At 34.2% G+C, this 22094-nt stretch overlaps 2 protein-coding genes across 2 annotated transcripts in view; both read left to right on the top strand.

Annotated features, from left to right (window-relative positions):
- The window catches only part of LOC143916520 (protein lozenge-like), a 56993-nt gene extending 53570 nt beyond the window's left edge, over nt 1-3423 (top strand). Inside the window, exon 7 of the mRNA XM_077437657.1 lies at nt 2327-3423. Coding sequence (XP_077293783.1) covers nt 2327-2955 — 629 coding nt within the window. The 3' untranslated portion in view covers nt 2956-3423. The remainder of the gene's footprint in view (nt 1-2326) is intronic.
- Nucleotides 3424-6489: 3066 nt separating this feature from the next.
- The window catches only part of Clic (chloride intracellular channel protein 5), a 42250-nt gene continuing 26645 nt past the window's right edge, over nt 6490-22094 (top strand). The window contains exon 1 of the mRNA XM_077438256.1: nt 6490-6672. Coding sequence (XP_077294382.1) covers nt 6604-6672 — 69 coding nt within the window. The 5' untranslated portion in view covers nt 6490-6603. The remainder of the gene's footprint in view (nt 6673-22094) is intronic.

Genomic DNA, 22094 nt, shown 5'->3' on the forward strand with positions numbered 1-22094 from the left:
TCGTCGCTCTGATTTGGTGCCACTGACTTCCATGACCTTTGATCGATCGTAATTGACAATTTCCGCATCACCTTTTTGATAATAGCTAGACGAATTGACAATCGATTCCGACAGCTTTCCCCGTGTGGGATTTTCCAGTTTCCGGGTGACCCACCGCAGACAGATCTGGGCATCTTCCGCGAGTAGCGTTCGATTGATTTATCAGAGGTTTCCACGAAAAGCCGATGGAGATCAATAGCAAAAACGTAAAAGCAGATGGTAATAACTTAAAGAATTATCTCGCGTGCAGCGCTATTATTACCAAACCCCAAATCTGAATTTTGATCGTGGCCTATTATGACAATAGGTCTAACCCAGCTAGGAGGTCGATGATGTCACGCGTGGATAATTTTTCCACGAATATATGTAATATTGGAATATCGTCTCATTATTCAATTGCTAACTCGATATAAAATTCCAAGTAATCTGTGAAGAAACAGTACAATTTTCAAATTGTGAATCACTTTCTTTGGTTAGTAAGTAGTTCAAGAAATACTTTTTTTTTAATTTATTTTTACCATGGAGTGGGTGTCATTACTGCATTTCCCCCAAGACGAAACCTATGGCCAACTTTGTACATATGTATGTACTGTATACATATATACATATGTATATATAAATTTAAAATTAAATTCAAATAATAGTGACAAATTAGGCTTGGTGTCCTATTTGGTAGGAACCGTTCCAACAATGATATCAAACGATCGACCTGGAGCTTCATATATCCAAGGTCTGGCCAGCAACACTGGGTCAGAGCTCGAAACCGTGACCCTTCATTTATTAGCATTATACGCTAAGACACTAAAAAAAATCTGATTCCTAATTGAAACCGTTTTCTCCATAGAGACAAATTATGTTGTGCAAGTGAACATGCATACATTCCAATTTAATGTTTACTATTTTAATTGAATAAAAATATAATATATTAACATTAATAGTAAAAAGTCTTAAGAGGGCTGTACACCTGAAACCTTAATTTTGTTACCGTTCCTTTCTTCGATATATATATTGAGTGTATGTATATATTGAGCGAATGCGACAATATATATCAATATATATATATTGAGTGAATGCGACAGTTGCGCTTCGACCAGATAAAACGTATTTTAAATTGACAAAATCGAGGTTTCGTATTCTACTATATTCTCCTCCAAAACTGGACCAATTTTTACTAAAAAAATTTCATCGGTATGAGAAAAATACTTTCTGTGCATCTATCGGCGTATTTTTTTTTAAATTGACCGTTAAATAAGCACGCTGGACTCGTTTCGTGGGTGTAAAAAAGAGGCGATTTTATAGATGTTTGGCGGCTCCTAGCTGATATAAAAAATAATTAATCAAAAAAAGTAAAACGATAGATGCACCCCAATGGTGAATATCCATAGCATATTAAAAAATAATTTCTCTAGTGCCATAATTGCGGAAGGGAGAAGTATAGTACGTTTGTATGGACAAGGCGCTGCTGTCCAGCCCTCTTAAGATGTGATCGATTTTTTTAATTAAATTGAATATCTTCTGTAATAGTTTTAGACTAATCACCAAAAAATACAAGGCATCATAAACCCTATATTTATCAATTCGAGCCCATTAAGCGCGAATATTATAATAAAATATGAACAATCTTCTGAGATATAATCATACTGTGAAGTATTTTCTATAAGAATAAAATATAAAATAAATACATTTCTATGAGATCGAACCCGTGACCCATCAGTTGTTAGAATTATACACTATTATACACTGAGCTATGTTGCTGGTTTTTATTTTGCTCTTCTCATTTAAAAAAAATCATATTTAACTTAATCATGTACATATTTTTGTACATATGGCTATCACTAAATGTATTTCAAATAGAGGATATTTCAAAAATATTAAAGGATCCCACGAATTTCACTCTTTTAGAGAAATATTTTTTTTCAATAAATTGGTGAATATCCTAGCATTGTCTTATTGCTCAGTATCAACAATATTGACTATTAAATTGTCATCGAAATAACAGGTAGTCATTTGTGAAAAAGCACTTAACAATAATTTCTGGACAACAGTTAGCATTTAAAGAAGCAGCGTGAGAGCAAAACTGTAGTCAACAATTACACAACAACACATTAACGTGTACTGATTTTGGTGTGTTCAGTGCAGACTGATCTGGCGTTACATTCCCACGCACGTACGAACACAGTGGAAATACCAGTGCTCAACTTTAGATCAAGGATCTGCGACTGTCTTTGTCTGTTTACGCTTAACGATTGCCTAATTGATGCATTTCATTTATTTTTTTTCATTTCAGTCTTGCCTGACAGCAGTTGTGGCCATCCTCATTCGGAATACGCGAGTCTGTCACCTCCGGGGGCTCCTCCCTACGGGTCCAGAACTCCCACCCACCCATCTGGAGCTGCTGGTCTTACTGAATTGGAACCGATACTTACACCACGCTACGCCCCACCTGATCCCAACAACGGCTACGTCAACTACTCCAACTCCTGGTCGTCCAACGGTTATAATACCTACAACAACTACCAGTACAATAATCTGCCTATAAACAACAACACCAACCTCAACTGCGCCCAACAGACGCCCTACATCAGCCCACCGGCTCCCACGATGGTCCTCTACCCCCATCTGTACTCGACCGTCAATCAGAACCAGATACATCTACATTTGCATGGTTCGACTGACAAGTTGGATCAGTACTTTTCTGGAGAGAGTCCGCTCACCATCAGCTCGGCTACCTCCGTAAAGGGAAGTATTGAAATAGGACTAGGAGGATCTGCCATGCAACCATTGAGCATAGGAGGTCCTGAAAGTGAAAGTGGTATGGTTCAGAGTGACAATGAATCTGCACATCATTCTAGGGGTACGCTGATGCCAGTGTCCAACGTGAATACCGATCCATCCAGTGTTTGGAGACCTTATTGACCTGTTGTGATTAGTTAATAAAAAAATGTGATTTTTTTAAATACTGCATAAACATTATTTTATTTAATAATTGAAGCTCAAATAGTTACTGTTTTAATAACTATAATAGAAAGAATCTCGACGATGGGTGTTTTCCTCTTATGTTAATTAATTAGTTGTGCAAGTCTTGCCAAATTTTTTTATTTAATTTATTTTAAAAGAATATTGGGTATTGATAATGATAGCAGTTTGTTCCTTATAATTTAATAATTTTTTTTTTGTATTCGACTTTCTTATTCGCCATAATTCGCCTAAATAATTATACAGGTTGTACAATTCGCAGTTGTGCCATCAAATATGCCAATATGAACTAAAGCTATAAACAACAAAGCTAATTTTTCAATTAGAATGCTATTTCTCAAAGCATGAAAATAAATTATGTATTCTCAAACAATGTAAAATAAATAAAGTTACAAACAAATATTACCGAAAAAATAAATGAGTGAGTTCTACATAAATATTATATTACATATTCTAAATATACATATGTATGTACATATGTAATATAATAATATCAGGAAATAATGAAAAATATTATATATATATATATATATATATATATATATATATATATATATATATATATATATATATATATATATATATATATATATATACATATGTATGTACATACATATGTATGTGCGTAACTTTGAGAATTCTAATACCTATTTGATCAATCCCCCAAATTAAGTTGAAGATAAATATATAATACTTATGAATTTATTAAAAAAAGAATCTCATAATAGTGTTGTGTTAATTTTATTTAATATTATTAGTAAATTGTCTATTATTGATTAATTTTTTAATATTAGTGTTAAATATTTTTTCATTGTATAAAGAATATTTGCAATAAATCATTATGTTTTACTGTGTACATATTTATGAAGAAAATGTTATTTTGTTAAGAGATCGTGTAAATTTTTTAAATAAAAAAATAACGATAAATTTATCGTTTGCTATAATTGTATAGTATACATTTTATACGCCATAACGTACAAAAATTTTATAATGTACATTTAATAAAAAATAAATAGTATAGTATTGATAAAAATACAACTAACATTCCCCGCAAAGCGTTGTACAAATTCTGCCAATAAAATTACAAATATTTACAATAATAAATTTTATTGAAAATTGACGAATTCGTTTATTTTTCCTCGTTTTTGAATATATAATCAAAATGCGGTCCTGTTGCGGTATAAATTCCCAGAAAGCAAGGGAATTATGGTGTTGGGCAATAGTTGCTAATCAGGAAACGATCTCGGCCAGTTAACCGGAAAAGCCACTATCGCAATCTGTTATCGAAAAATAAACCCAACTTCTAAAAAAATATTAAAGAACTACCACTCATTACTACGAAAGTTTTTTACCACAAAAATCTATTAAAAATTCCGTACTTCAAGTTATCAAAAATGACCGAAATCGGATAATTTCTTCGTCCAATTTGTTAATTCTATGCTTTGTTAACATAACCAAGCCAACATTTAAATAATTCTAGATTTCTTTATCATGAAATCGACATATATTCAATTGTTCTTCAACCCCTCCAGAATCATAAAAGGAAAACAATTAAATGTAAAATTGTACGTATGAATATAAAATATTTAGGTCTTGGATTTTTAAAGTCGTATTGCGACGTTCATTGACACATTCTCAATGTATTTTATATACTAAAGCTTATAAAATACGGTCAGCAGATGTCGTCTAATTAATGAAAAATGACATCAAATAAAATTCAAATTATATTTATCAATTAATTCATTTTCATTTCTTATATATAATTTAAAATTACTTCCAAAATTCTATAATATTCTACTTACTATATTAATAAAATCAAACCGATACACTTAATTTGCGTCATCTATGTTTTAACTTGAAAATTTCAATCATGAATCTGCTTTGTATTTACACAAGATAATAATTTCAAATTTTGTATTTTTTATTTAAATTACATATTTACTTATCATAACTAAATCGATGCAAACTCAAGTGCTTGTTTGTATCTTGAAAACAACGTTATCTTCTTTTGCACTTAATAAATTAGACACATAAATAAGTAATAGAATCGTCACGAAACAAGAAAACATTCTTAAATTTGCAGTGCTAGCCTTTTTCCCAGCAGTACCATCAGTTGCGTCATTAATCATCCGCAAAAATATGATCCACAAAATAATTTTCGTATTATTTTTTAAAATATAAATTGTTTATAATATATTTTTTAAATAATTACACAGAGTGAGCTTTCGAGAGACAAAATCATACGAGAAGCTCTCTCTTGTGATTTATTTTTAAAATCATTATTTTTATTTCTTCGTAATAGCTTTACCGCTTTTTTATTTTTATTTCTTCGTATTGCTTTGGTATTTTATGTTCTATTATCTTTGCGACTGCCAGATGTATTTATTCAAGGATGTTGAGAATTGGTTGGTCATCGAAAGAACAATGTCCTAGATTTTATTTATTTTATTTTTTTATTTAATTTACACCAAGAAGGCCAGGTAAACCCAATGCACCTTCCTGGCCAAAGACAATTATATAAACATATATGTACACCATCCATATATACACAAATTCTTACACGTATACACAAATACACATACATACATTCATAAATATAAAAATACACATATATACATATACATACATACACACCTACACATATATATATATATATATATATATATATATATATATATATATATATATATATATATTCACATATACATACATACACATATACATATACATATACACATACATTACATACATCCATAAATATACAAACATTATACATGCATATACACATAAACACATAAATAGACTTGAAAATGAACTTGAAAACGTCCAGTCTGTCTTGTCGTCTGGTCCTGTTCAGAACTAATTTTTTTGGTTTTCTGTCTGTTTTTCTAGTTAATTTTAATTATGATTAAAATTTTCAACACTATACTTCCCACAAGGTAAGATTTTTGCACTACTCGCATGCACTTAATTTTTAATTTATTTTTGTTAAATAAGATTTATACAAATCCTGATAAAATTAAAGAGCGGCCGATTTAAATTTTGCACACAGGCAGCCGAACTCCTAGGTGCGGTCCTGATTCCATGGTTGTTTCCGAGGGGCGCTTGCACTCACTCGCATGCTGCTGTGGACTGTGGGATAGAGATGCGGCATATGACGAGCCTCTGCTGATTACAATACCAAATTTTGGCATAGCTACTAGATTTTGTAAAAATTACAAACTTTTTAAACATATATCTCTGAAACGAGAGCAAGCCAACAAAAAATATCGTCATATTCGAATTCAGTGGGTCAAACTTAGTAAAGATTGATTAGTTTCCACTCCGGTAATTTTATGTTGTTGTAATAAGAAAAATGCAGACGCACTTTCGTAAGTAAATAGCAGACAAGCGCATGGCCGGCGAGCGGAGCGTTACGACGGCGTTCGCGTGCGATTTGAATATTTGGCGCGTGTAGTTTAGTCGGCGACCGGTAGAGCGACCGGCTTTCGCTTGTTCAGTCGGTGTTTAGCCTGTTCGGAGTTCAGTCGCGCGCGCGTCAGTGCTCGTGCTATTCGATCAGTCAGTGCCAATCAGTGAGTCGACGATATGGCGGACGAAACCGCAGAGAACGGAAACTCCATCGGAGACGTGCCGGAGATCGAGCTCATCATCAAGGTACTGACATTGCGCCATCTCGACTCGCGACCACTCTACAGACTCGCCCCCGCCCCCCCGCCCCCATCCACCCCTGTCTGCTGTCACCCACCCCACCCCACCCAGCCCCCTGCCCCCCTGGAAACTCGTATTCTCCAGGGTGTGTGTTGTGTCTCCGGGGTGTGGTGTGGGCCCTCTCAGCCCTCTCAGCCCTCTCAGCCTACGCCCCCTCAGAGTGGCCATTTGATGCCCGTTGGAATATTTTTCGACCGGCTACAGCAGGAGAGTCGGTTGGCGGCGCCATTTGTTGTCAGCGCCATGTGTTGACGCAACTAATTCGTAACCATCGACTCACGAGCGCCGTTTCCCTATATTCATTTTGGTTTCACATACGCATTCTGTTGAAATACGCAAAGGTGCGTATTTCACATACGCTTGGACGTGGTTTTGTATAATAGATCCAACCAACGTGAGCTACGGTTTTATCGCTGCACTGGTGCATGTTTTGCGCAATGCAACTAACTATAAGGTCGAAATCACAAAGGGAAGAACGTCACGTCGTGTGCATGGCTCCCCGCTGTGGGTGGTTTCCCACATTTCTTCAAATATGGGATACACCGTTATCGATCACTGTCAAACAAGGATACAATTTTACCGAAAACACTCCAGAGGGTCATTTTGGGGCGGGGCGTGCTAGGCGTTCCATGAATATGTGTAAGGCACGGCCCATTTTTTCGCATGTTTAAAAGTATTTAAAAAAAAAACCACGTGCATCGCTGTGTGTTTTCGCTCTAAAGGCGAGATCACACAGGGAAGAACGGCAAGTCGTGTGCTTGGCTCCCCGCTGTGAGGTTTCTCCTACATTTCTTCAAATATGAGATTCACCGTTATCGATCACTGTCAAGCAAGATAAAATATCACCGAAAAGTCTCCATGGGGTGATTTTTGGGACTGTGTACCATGTATATGGGCTAGGGGTGCTGCGGTATTTTCGTATGTTTAAAAGTTTAAAAAAAAAAAACTACCACTTGGTTTGTTTTTGGCCATAAGTTGCTTCAAAGCAATTCCGGCTTTTGTAGTCCACTAGTGGCATAGTGCACACATTCGTGCACTTGATATAAAGTGAATCTTTGAAATCCATTTAAGGAAAAGATCACTCACTCGATTAATTATCAAACTCGATTATTCATGTTGTTTTGTCATGGGTTCTGTAGTCTGGTCACCAAAATAATACATCAGTGCATGCGCATTGACAGCGTGTGTGACGCGTAGGCTTTTCATTTTAAATTCGATTTGAATTGTATACAAAATAGTCGTGTGGGTTGGATTCCTTTTGCATAACCGAGTTCATATTTTACTTTTTTTTTATTAGCTCCTTAAATAAATAGGTGTTGGTGAAAATATTTATGAAATAAAACTAAAAAAAAACACAAATATTAGCAGCCAACACCTATTTATTTAAGGGTCAGGTTAGGTTAGGTTAAGTTATGGTTGGCCCTATTCATTTAAGATTAGGTTGTTAGGGTCGGTATTTTCTTCGCTGCTGACGATATTTTGATAGAAATGCTTCGACAATATTATGGGGCGGCAGGAAAAAACAAAAATAATAATAAACAGGTCATTGCTACGATACAAATAAAAAAAAATAGTCGACTGCGATTCAAAGATAGATCTCATGCTAAGGTAGACTGCATACTAAAGTAGCACCCTATTTTCTTTGTTTATCTTACTAAATACTGAATACAATGGGGTTTTAATCTTATAATCAAATTGACAAATTGAATTATAATATTTGTCATTCATTCCTTTTCTTTTTATTCATTAATTTGTCTTGCAATCAAAAAAAAAAAAACAAAAGATTTTTTTATCATTTACGTAGGTGTAGGATTGTGTATTGTTCTAACCAATAAGCAATCAATTCTTCGTAATATTGACATGTTTTAAATTGTTTTTGTTTATAAATCTAATATAATCTAATATAAGTCGCTTAAAAAAAATGTTTTCATATAAAGTCAATGACTCTGTATTTTTCCTTCTTTTTATTGTACATCGAATACCAACACTGTCAACTAAAAAAAAATCATGAAGACTGAATCATGTACTTCGAAGACATAAACTCAGTTTGTTTAAATAATTTAGTGGCTTTCTCGTACATATTCATTTTCTCATAAAAAGTGTTGACGATTTCTGAGGTCATTCAAAAGAGAGGGTGTTTCCCCTCCCCTTTCACCGATGATCAACAAGTGACCGGGCGAAATTTAATGAATTGACCAATTAGCGCTAAATTTCCCGCGTTTGCGCTTGCGCAATCTATTTTCGGCGCGCTTTTTGTCAATTCTCACACCATGCACCGTCCATTGTTCTGCAAACTGCAGTTTCCTTGCATTTCATTGCAACAGATGCGCTCGTTACCATTCTTGTCTGCAATTCGAATTATTATTCGGTGTAAATTGCTACCTTGACGTCGTTTCGGGTATCGCATTGTCCGAACCGAATCCCCGTTTCATTGCCAGATCTTCAAACTTTAATGTGGAAAGATATGTAATGTGAATACTCAACATATAACAAAAGATAAATTGTTTCAGAGCAGTAATTGTTAGCGTTTCTTCTTTCATTACTGGGTGAAAGCCTGTTAAATGCTTTTCCCTTCGTGCCTATTATGTGCAAACATCAACGACTCACAGATTTTTCTTAGTTTCTCTATTTAATAAACGCTTGAGGCGCATGATCGTACGGCACGGCATGCCTAGGTCGACCCCAGCTGTAAATGGGCGTATTCTCATGTCATTGTTAATTCGTACTATCATATTATTTCGACAAGTTTCTACTACATTTCTTCAAATATGGGAATCACTGTTATCGATCACTATCAAACATATGTCAATACAATGAAAATATATCACCTAAAACACTCTTGGTACAGATCAGATGTGCTATCATTTTTTCACATGTGCAAAACTACCACTTATTATTTAATCCACATCTCAAAATAACTAAAAACATTTCTGAAATTGACATCATACAAACTACATATGTTTCATTGCTCAATTAATACAAATCTACTTAATTTTAGAATACTTCTAGAATCTTTTCTATTGTATATTTCTATGTATTGTATTGTATCATATATTTCTATGTATTGTATTGTATTATAATGTAAGCATCTTGATTCAGCGAGCCTGTACATGCCCAACAACAAAATGTGCACAAAACTGCATAGCGCTTTATCACATTTTTGGATCAAGCACTTGCTATCGTGCTCCGTGGTGCTAATCCTTCTACCAGTTTCCAGATAGTACCTCGACAGGTGTATGGTGGGGGGAAGATAAAAAACAAACACGAACGGACTTAATCATCATTTGAAATATTGGTTCGGCGATAAATCGATTCGTAATTTGTGTTTCGTCCACATTTGGGCATTCAGTCAGTTAGTTGCACAATGCATTTGCTTGTTGTTTTTGTGTTGCTCGTTTAGTTAGTTGCATACGCGGTTGCGCTCCGTAATTTTATTCTCACAAATGGATGCAAACCGTTTCATTGTCGGATCTCTCGGCATTCCTACGTTAGAAACCGTGATGTTTGTTTATTTAAGTATGACATCACATTACCATCTCAAACATACACATTTATTTTCGTGGTGGTGGAATTTTTGACCTTTGCTGTGATACAGTCTCAATTTCAATCTGTTTCGTTGAACTTGTGGCAAAAAAGTGCAGCTGCCGTAGAATGTCTCCGATCGACTTTGCACTGATTACTTTCTTTCCATTTTTTATTGTCGTTATTGATAATTTGCTATAGTCACAGGTGACGAAGAAATCTGTAAAAAAAAGTCTGTAAAATTTTTTGCACGTTTCAGAGAAAGTCGTCATCGGTTCCACTTTTTTGTTGTATTTGAAATAGCAGTCATTTATTTCCGATTTTGATTGAATCTCCACACTGTATTCGGAAGAAAAATGTTAAAAATCGCTTCTTCAACGCAGTATGAATAATTTAAGAATTTTCATATGAAATTGCAAATATGAAAACGGGGGTAAATGGATTATTTCGCACATTGCGATCGCGCAAAAGACAATCTTTGCTACGAAAATCGCGCATAAGGATTATCTGGCACTCTAGTTCTCGTTAGTATGATATTTCACGTGGGTAAATCTCGATGGATGGAATTTTTGGGTGCCAGATGTTCCGTGATCGAGATTTTAGTGACGTGTGCGAGATCCTTTTGTGCGGAATAATCACCGAACCGAAAACGGTGCTAACGTTTTCATAACATAATATACCGCTAAACGGTTTTAATTAATATATTTTCGTATTAGTTGAATTAATATGATTTTTTTCAACGATCATTTTGAAGGTTGTGTCTACAATAAGGGAAGTATGTAATTACTTAATTTTACCGAAATTTCAGATCTATTGATAGAAATTTTTGAAAATTACCTGTTTTCATTTAATAAAATAAAAATAAATCATATCAACAACGGCACATTTACACATATCAGTTGAACTATATGAGATGTAAAAGTGAAAAAAGCTCTTAGCTATTATAACCAGAGATCGGCGGCTGAGGATGCTTTGAAGAGTAATGGAAAGGTCTATTGTTATTTTGTGACGGCATCCTCAGCCGCCGATCTCTAGTTATAAGTATTCATCTCGTGGATTATGCAGTAGCGGTAGAAAGGTGCGTTTGGATAGCTAGCTGTCGTCATGTCGATCTGGCAGACGATACCGATGACATTTTTAATGATTTCGTTGATGATTAAACTCTTCTAGCTGATGTCAGAGACATTTCCTTACTTTAATGGGACTATGGGAGCTAACCCCCCACATGTCAGTAAAATATCAAAGCGATCGGAAATTGAGAAGTGGTTCAAATTCAGCTCACAAATTTCATTCGGTCATGAATTTCATGTAACTAATCGAGTGAAACTAATGTGCTTGTAATAATTAGCATAGTTTTGAATGGATTTTAGGCGTTTAACTGAAAAACCGGTGTTTCAAACTCAAATCTGCAATCTATTTCGACATGAAATCCTATGTTTGTAAATATGCTCAATTTTTCATGACGTCATGATATATACTTGTTATGTATGTATGTACATATATGCTTCTTTCGAAGTTCACGAACATTCTATGCTATTCTTGTAAGCTGTTATTGATTTACATCGCCCAATTTATGCATATATATTAAACATATTATACCATACGATTCGATAGTGGTCCATTCGATGTTTCGATTAAATGACCACTATTGTAATAAGTATGCATTAAGAATATGCGGTTGCCATTTGGTCATCAGTGACAATTGACCTGTGAGCGAATCGGTCGGATGGTTTAATTTTAATTGGTCAATATCGTCATTGTAATTTAGTCGCATTTGGTATTTAGTAAAAAAGAACATTCGGGTTTATCTCGTTGATAAGATTCCATTGCGCCTTTATTATTATGTTTTGAATAGATTAGTCGGATGTACATATATAATAAATCGTCCATCTTAATAGGTTTATTTACTGTTGTTACATTCTTGTTTGGTTTCATCATTTGTTTATGTTTCGAAGCTTCTTTTACAATGTCTTATAAATGTGATAATTAGTCACCGGAGCCTGAGGGGGCCGTGTATTGTTCAAAGGTTGTAAATGCATTGTTAAAGGTTTGCCGAACAATGGATAGCACTGTGACTATCCTACCTCTAGTGATAATTCATACCGGTTGATAGGATAATTCTAATAAAAATCCATTCAAATTTAGTGACAAGGTATTCGTCATTTTTTTATTATCTGTAAACTTGAATGGATTGAAAGGTTGATGTACCGTGAGAAAAATTGCTATGATCTGACTATTTCCTGGTGTTCGTTCGTATCAGCGATGGTGAGTAAATGCAAAAAAATCCACCTGATGATATCATATCAGATGATGAAATCAGCCTATATCTCTTTCATTTTCTAACTGCATGCTCGATTTGGAACGTACATACTGTTTTACTATATCAAACAATATCATCTTGTTCACATGTCGAGAACACTTGAGTGTTCTTTCTGCTTTATTGGTTTTTGTATGGACATTTTTTTAATAGGAGCGCAGAAAAACGCACACTCGAGGTAGATCGTTGACGCACCAGGCTCGGCACCAACAATTGTATGAACTATTGTCCTACCATGTATTTTATCATTTTGAAAACATTTTTTGTGATTTTTGTTAATTTTACTGTTGTTATATTGATATAAATTTTGACTGGGGACTCACCGTACTAGCGCCTTGGGACGAGCCGCCCCTGTTCGTAATCATTCAGATTCCAGAATATTGAATGTACACATTTTATTCAAACCGATGACTTCTCAACTGACAGACGAATGCACCAATCAATATGTAAATTTATTAGAATGTTTAAAAAAACCTAATTTATTTATAAATGAAAAGGTCAAAAAACGGACGTTTTTAATAATTTGAATGTTTTGTCTGTACGGCGAGTACGATTTGCATATCGTTGGCGATATTACACAATTCGGATGGTTATCTCTCGCGAATTTTACGCTCGTATAATATCGCACATAGTCTTTTTGCAATTACAATAAAGCACATAAGCTATTTTTAAATTATTTGTGTATGTAATTAATCACACTGACTAAAAAATAAATAGAATTGGTATTCGCAATCTCTCATCGATGACATCTGAACTACCCGAGACTTCGACGGTTAAATCATTTCCATATGGTATTATCGTGAAAAAAAGAATACCACAGATGTAGCGGATCTTCGGTTTTGGTCTTGCGGATATATAATGATCGGCGATTATTTTGTAATCATAGCGTAATCGGTCGCATAAGTACAGTTACGTATTGTCATCTGTGAACGGTTATATTTTTACATACCTCCTTTTTCATTCATTTCACCGTACGTTTTTTTTATGTATGATTTTTGATTGAAAATTTACGATGTTAATCAGCAAGGTTGTGTTGAAAAGGGCATTAGATGCTGGCTGAAAGTTCACGGTTCAAATCTGTTATGTTCGTTGATATATTTATTCGGATCTAATCGACTATAACTCTTCTTTGTCGGTAATATTTTATTGGTTTTTTACAGTCTGACTCGTTGATTTATTGTGTATTTCGTAGTGCACATGAACTACCCACTCCTGTAGCTCTCTTCAAACCAAAATCAACACTTACTACTTCCAAATTTAAGGACATCGATATTTGCAATTGTCAGTCGGGCCATTTTTGTTTATCCGCCTACTTTTAATACTCATAACAATTGTTGTTTTAATTAATTTAAATGGGCTAATGTATTAAAGAATAAGTGTCAACACCATTTTTGGTCGATATTTGTAATATGTTAATAATTGCCAGTAATTGAAATCGCATGCTATTAAGGCGTGTGCTCTAGGAGCTAGTACATATATACATACGTATGTATATAATATATATGTATTGTATATATCGTCTAATCGCATTCGACATATGAATATGATATAACGGGTCTACCTCACGGGCCCGAATGTGAAACGCCCGAAAACGCAAATATCGGAAGGCAAAGATCGAAAATCGAAATATAAAAAAGGGTGCATGGTAAACGGTACATACTCACTTAATTTGCGCGAGCAGGATACAACAGGAACAAGAGGAACAGGCTTTTCCTCCCGTATTAATGTGCGCGCGCAGAATACGGGAGGAAAAGCCTGTTCCTTTTGTTCCTGTTGTATCCTGCTCGCGCAAATTAAGTGAGTATGTACCGTTTACCATGCACCCTTTTTTTTATCTTTCGACTTAAGATCTTTCGATTTTCGATCTTTGCGTTTTCGGGCGTTTCACATTCGGGCCCGTCACGGAGACCGGAATATGACATGCTTATTTAGATATCAAGCAATATCACTCGCTTGACTTACTACTTGAACATTTTTTTATGTGTCCCACTAGTTCTTCAAATCTGTACATACTTCATTCATCCGAAGAACGTGCTCCAGCCATCTTTATATTGATTGCCCTACCCCCGTAGCATGACGTTCTCATTGAACATTCAAAGTTGATTTCCTCGAGTTAGTAGAAATATGTAAATCCATACACCGACTCTTCTAGTTTCACCTTTTTTATTTCCAAGCTTTTTTTATTAGTTTCAACTTGGTTTGTTTAGATGAAGTTCCTAACCTTTCGAAATTTGTGAGTTGATTTTTAACCACTATTCTTCAAATCGCTTTGATATTTTACCGATATACGGGGTTTAGCTTTCGTTTTAAGTAAGCAAATGTCTCTATAGGAATTTAATCATTAAAAACTACAGTGAAATCATCTGTCAGATCGACGTGATGACGGCTAGCTATCCAAATGCGCCTTTGTACCGCCCCTAAGCCCTTTCTAGTTTGCCCTAAGGAAAGAGGGCAAACTACAAAGGTAGAGAGCAAAAAAAAGGTTCACCATAAAAATGAACAATGGTGCCCAGGGTCGCGCCGAAGCTTAGTTACGACTCATAACTAGACTCATAACTAGAGGTAGGATAGTCACAGTGCTATCTATTGTTCGGCAAACCTTTAACAATGCATTTACAACCTTTGAACAATACACGGCCCCCTCAGGCTCCGGTGACTACTCATAACATAACTAGGCGTTAGCTTGGTGCTTTTAAAATAACAATATATCGCTCCATTAATGTAGAATGCAAGAGAGAAAAAAGCATAGTTGACAATAGTGAATAATTTTTTTTGCGAAAAACATCGACTCGACGCCGTTTTTTGTTCATAACAGTAAACATATTTTTTATCTTATAAATAAATATTATATTACAAGCTTTCACACATATATGTACATTTTTAATTCACTAATAGATTTTGTATATAATTTATCGTCAAAACACTTCCATCTGCGTATCTCTTTCTAGAACTCAAACATTTTATTCTTTTGATTAGACCTAACCTTATATTACCTAGTTGCTTTATGATACACATGTATATATTCGATACACATATAAAATCATAAAACTTAATCTTACTCCTACGAAAATTTAATCACATTTCAGTACCCAGTAGAATTAACTGGATCGTGCTCCATTTAAGTAAGTGGAGTCCAAATAAGACCACGAACTTCAGAAGGAGGGTGATTATGATTATTTTTTGTGATATTGTTACAAATGCAAAATATATATTTATCCTCACAAAGGTAAGACGTGGAGAGGTTCTCGAATCGGTAACGATCTCATTCTGACACAGACAGCGTGTGTGACGTATCATTACGAGTAACGGTAATTCCTTTTGTCTTTTTGTCTCCAAAGAAAAACTAGACAATGGACTTGTCTGCGTGACCCGAAAACTACAGTCATTACTGTCGCACGTAGCACTTCATTTACCGAATGCATCGTTCCAACTACTTAAGTACAATGTACGTGAAACGTTCAAGAATCGATTAACGGAGATATTAACTATACGACTTTTTTCACGTGGTTTTATTTCGGGGCCGCATCATATGCAGGTGCTCGATGACTTGTGGATAGTATCGATGAAACTTTTTGTGTTGTTCGACTGGATTCATTGAACCGTGTACTGAAACGTTACACTTTTTCATTCGCATGATCGATGATGTTACTGACACGTATCGCGTGCCATATAATACTATTTTATTGTCTTATCTATTTGATAACTATGTATATATCTTTCAAATTTTCTCACCGCATGCTATTTATACACGAAAACTAATCGGATTAGTGGAAAGAAATTTAAAAAAAAATGTGTATTTTTAAAACATGCGTCAATTTTTGTAACGCATTTAATACTATTTTATTGTCTTATCTATTTGATAACTATGTATATATATTTCAAATTTTCTCACCGCATGCTATTTATACAAGAAAACTAATCGGATTAGTGGAAGGAAATTAAAAAAAAAATGTGTAAAATGTGTATCTTTATTGTCATATCTGATAGTTAACTTAGTGATTTGCGTATAGTGCTAACGCTATAATGAGTCACGGGTTCAAGTCCCGGCCCGGTGCTGCTGGCCAGACTTTGGATATGTGTCTCCAGGTCAATCGCCTTCTGTCAGATTTGCCAATTAATCTGATTTCATTGTTTAAACGATTTGTCACCAAATAGACCACCTACCTTGTATTTGTCACCTCTGTAGTACATGTATAACTTTGAGCATAGGTGTCGCCTTGGGAAAATCTGTAATGACACAATGGTAAATATAAAATAACTAAAAATTATTACAATTCATTTATTAGCGCTTTTTAACGATTGGTTATTTTTATATATTTTCTTCATTTGAATCTGAAGATGTGTTATATGTAGAAATTTATTCGATCTGTAGTTTTCCGATATGCATTATGATGCACAATACTTATTTTATTACAAGCTTTTTATTGGCTTCACTGTTAGTTGAGTGACATTTCTGCCCGTCAAAAATACTTGGTCTGATTTTAACTACTTCCACTCTGCAGGTCGCTTTGATATCTTACCGACATACGGGGGTTAGCTAACATTGAAGTAATCTAATGTCATTAAAGCAATCTAATGAGGAGTTTAATCATCAAAATTAACATAGAAATCTTGTGTCAAATCGGAGTGATGACAGTTAGCTATCCATACGACTCTTTTTACCACCCTTTTGCAATTTACTAAAACAGTGGTAGAAAGAACTACTTTTTTCAGTCTCATTTTTTTACCTTTAAATATTGTGACACTAACATGCAACCTAAAACACAAGTCCAAAATTACATGTTGTTCAGAAGATAATGAAAACTTTTACATTGTATTAATTTAGAATATCTTAACGATATCTATGATTCATCACCGAGACTGAATGTGATATTTTCCACCTTAGTGAGCGTAAATTGTCGGAAATTACTCTAACCCATTTATCTGGTAGTCTGCGCTCATCATTGTTTTCATGATTGATTGTGATTTATGAGTGAAATTTTGATTAACTCTCTTCCATTTGGGCCTTACAGGGATGTTTTGTATTTGTAGTTGTTTCTTACATATTTATTGAAACTGGCTGTAGGTGCAAGGCATTCCTTATGCTATATTTTATTTGATATTTTTACTTTATCTGTTATTATTAAATGCTATTTTTTATGTTTATGTATGAATGTATTTATGTTTATGTTTAATTGTTATTTTGTTTTTTTTCTTTTTTGTGTTATATTTTTTGACCATTGTGGCGCTTTAGGAATTCCTGTTATGCCACAATGGTCTGTTTAAAATAAATAAATAAATCACGTAATTATGAATAGCATATGTTCTTTTTGCATTCTGTAGTTCCTCAATATACAACATGATATTCAATATGGGAAATTCCCAATTTCATCTAATAAGCTAATTTTATTTGCACAAACAATGTTGTGGACGTTTAATTATTTTTAATTGATTTAACTGTTTTTGAAAGCATATTGTTTTTATATTATTGCAATAATTTCTTATTGAAATACATTCCCTAGTATCGTATCCTTACCACAATAAAGCACTGCAAATATGCATAAGCAAAATACCTACATATGTACGAACTGTTTTATCATATAATCATACTGACATACAACATGATTTTATCTTAACATCGACAATAATAATAACAATGAAAAAAAAACAATATTTCCTTATCTGACTGGCGAGTTACTATAATATTATTATTATAAAAATGGGTATTATTGGTTGAGTATTGCCAACGTTTGACAAACTGGAGTCGATATAAACGTGCCAAGGCGAATGAGGAATATGAATTGCATTGTTAAATGAAGAGGTTCAAGGTGCGAAATGATGACATTGAAAATGCATACATGGCGATGTAAAATAGAAAATCGCCACGATCATGCAATCATACAGTAATAGATGTTGTGTGCGTTAGGAAAAAAAATACACGTTTTGCAAGTTAGTGCGTGCATTTTTTCTGCACTAATGTAATTCACGAATGCACAAACCGTTGCAATGGAACACCGAATACACACACGTTAATAATGAATCGAGTGAAATTGAAAACGTATTTAATGAATAAAATCGACAACGCACATCTACATATGTATATGTACATGTATGTAGATGTGCTATGAGTAATTTCTCTGTACATTCTTGTAAAAAACATTAAATTCGTTCGCAATTTAGTATGTAACTGTATAAACATCACTTTAAACGAAACAGACATGCGCTTCGTCGTGCGTTGAATAGTAATTGTCGAATTTGCGTATAGCCTTCGACGAAAAACACACAAAAAATAACGAAACTTTTACAGAAATTGTGTCTTTAGGTCTCGACCGCAAATTAACTTGCGTCGAATGAATGATATGTATGTTTCGTACAAATTGGCGAGCGCTTCGTGTCGAACGCATTTTTGTGGGTCAATAGGATCCGAATTGGATGCGAATCTGCATTTCAGATTTGTCGATTTGTATGTAAAGATTAGCACTGGTTAATCATAACGGTTGTTTCGAGTTTTATAAACGGACTTGTTTTGACTAGCCTTTTTGTGTCAGATATGGCATTTTTGTTTTGTGTATGTAATTCTAAAATTTCATATAAATACTATGTCTCATTGAAGGTGTGTCAGTATTAAGGATTCATGACATTTTATAAATGCGGGGCTTCTTTGAACTGAACTCGGAACTGTCTTAGGTGAACTTAAATCTTGAATCGATGTGAAATTTTGCACTTTCTTTTATAAGATTTTTTAATTGAATTGATATAACCCAAGATTACCAAACTTAGTATGTAAAAAAAAATTCAAAATAAAAAAAATGAACATAACTTACACCTTTTTATGTATTTGTTTAATCACATTAGCCGATTGTATAATATATTTATGTATATAAAAAAAACAGAAGGATGTATGTTTGTATGGTTTTTTTTTTGAATGGTATGGAAATTTCAAAAGTAAATATAATGAACACTGCCAAAAACCCACATACGCGAAGAAATATACATACGCAGTCAGTCGGGCAAGTGTGCAGGGATGGATTGAGGGGGCAGCGCTAGCGACAATAGCCTCGGGTGTAGTTCATGTATCAAATCATTTTCAAAACCACCCGTTTTAGTATAACATATATATTGTAAATACATAGTATTTATATTTATTTTGGGGCTATGTTTGCATTTTCGACAGATTTTTCTATTCCATTCTAGAAAGGACTACGACACGAGTGTCTTGTGATTTTCTAGTTTTTTTTTTATTATTGCTTAAAGGCGCAAATATACTGAATCAGGCGTCATGCACGTCTCGTGGCTTTCTTTAGATCATTGTTGATCGTACGATATAATTATTTCTACAAGTTTCTCCTATATTTCTTCAAATATGGAAATCACCGTCTTCGATCACTGTCAAACTTATACAATACAAGGAAAATATAGTAAACGGATTTTTTCGCTCATTGCGATCGAGCACACGACAATCGTTGCCACGAAAATTGCGAATACGGAATATCTGGCACTCGAATTCTCGTTAGTATGATAGTCCGCGTGGAAAACTCTCGATATTTCTTGAATTTTCGAGTTTCGGATGATCTGTGATCGAGATTTTAGTGACGTGTGCGAGATCGCTTTGTGTGGAATAATCACCAAACCGGAAAATATATCACTGAAAACACTCAAGGGGGCTAGTTTTGACTTGGCATAGATCAGGCGTGTTAGCGCTTTTTACATGCGCAAAACTATCGAAATAAAACACGTGCAATTCTGTGTCTTTTGCCCTAATACTTGTGTGGTTAATCCTCTTGTGAGGAATAATCACAGAACATTTTGTTTTAGTATCTTCATATAATTTTAATAACAGGAAACTTGTTTATATGAAAACATCTAGAAATTGAATTAATATAAACGACTTTATAGTAGCTATTTACCTATATACATTTATTAAGTAAAATTATAGGTAACAATCGGATCAGAGCACTTATATAGTTCTATAAATGGAGAATCCGAGCTAGTGCACTTCACAATGAAAAATAAAACACACGTTTCGTTGAATAGGCACACAGCCTTGTATACGTTTAATTGGCATGTTACTACTATTGTTTCACCTCAAGCGATGTCAAACGTAATGACCAGCAATTTGTTCATTTATTAATCGCGAAAATTAATCCAGCCGTCGGATGATGTCCGTGGTAGACCCGTTCGAACCGTCTATCGCTTAGTGGGTAATTTTTAGAAAATTATACGAATCAAAAACATCCATACTATCCGTATGAGTGATGATCTCTCCAAAAGTGCGATTACGACGATACTGCAATAGTAATTTCTTTCACTATTTTAACGTGTTGCTTGACGTGTGTGCGCGCATTCGAGTTATTGATGATGACTCCCACTAATTCGACTTATTATCTCGTTATTCCGGTAAGTTCGTAGGTACATCCGTATGAATGTCATGTTTTCGCTGGTCGATATCTATACATAAGTTTGCTTTAGTAATGCTCATGTTGAAACAATGCTATCTTTAATTACCGAGCATCGGAAGATTAGTTAATGGCATATGAATATAGTGATCAATAGATTATCGCGAATTCTTTCGAAACGAAATCAATAGAATGGCACTTAAAACGAGCCGATAAATAATAGTAATAAATGGTTGTGTCAACGATCTTAGAAAATTTCCGTGTAAATCAATTATGTTCACAATACGTATGTTGGTACCCACTTAATGTTTAAATAAATCTTGTATTGTGCCAGTTTTATAAATAAGAATTTAATGGGTTTTTGATAAATTCATTTCCAATTATTTATTTTTGATAAGGTTGGTTTAAAACACATTAGTAATACTTAACAATCAATTGAAGATTTAATTCCAATTAAGCCAATTTTATCAAATTAAGCTTATTCGTATTTGATGGATTCATAGCTAAAGTTTCTAAAGTAAAATACATACATAAATGATAGTTCAAACAAAATTGGTTGATAAGATATTTTTTGCAAAAAGTTTTATGTTCATCAATCACATACATATTTATGTTTATGTGTATTTAAATTTGGTTGGGTTAATATTGAAATACATATGTATACGGTCCAGTGCACTCAAATAAGTATGGACTGCTGTATGCTTGGCATAACGAGGAGAGATAGAAAATTGAATACATGGGTGAGAATTATGACAAAGGTAGTTGATATAATGGTGAGAGAAAAGATAATGTAAAAGGGTGCAAGAAAGACTATAAATTAGAAATGTGTGGGATGAAATAAATGAAGGCGCAGACAAACTGATACGCAAGGCACGCCATGTCTAAGTGACAACCAGCTGAGTTGGGCGTATCCTTAAGTCTTTGTTAATTCGTACAATCATATTATTTTGACATTTCTTCAAATATGGGAATCACCGTTATCGATCATTGTCGAATCTATGTCAATACGAGGATAAAATATAACCGAAAACACTGTGAGGGTCGAGTATTAACCTGGGTGCCAAAGCATAATTCGGGCGTGCTAGTGTTTTTTTGGCATGTGCAAAAATATCTAAAAAAAACACATCGCGTACCACTCGAATGGAAGATTGCTG

This window comes from Arctopsyche grandis, chromosome 9 (genome assembly GCF_051622035.1).
Source record: "Arctopsyche grandis isolate Sample6627 chromosome 9, ASM5162203v2, whole genome shotgun sequence".
Lineage (NCBI taxonomy): Eukaryota > Metazoa > Arthropoda > Insecta > Trichoptera > Hydropsychidae > Arctopsyche > Arctopsyche grandis.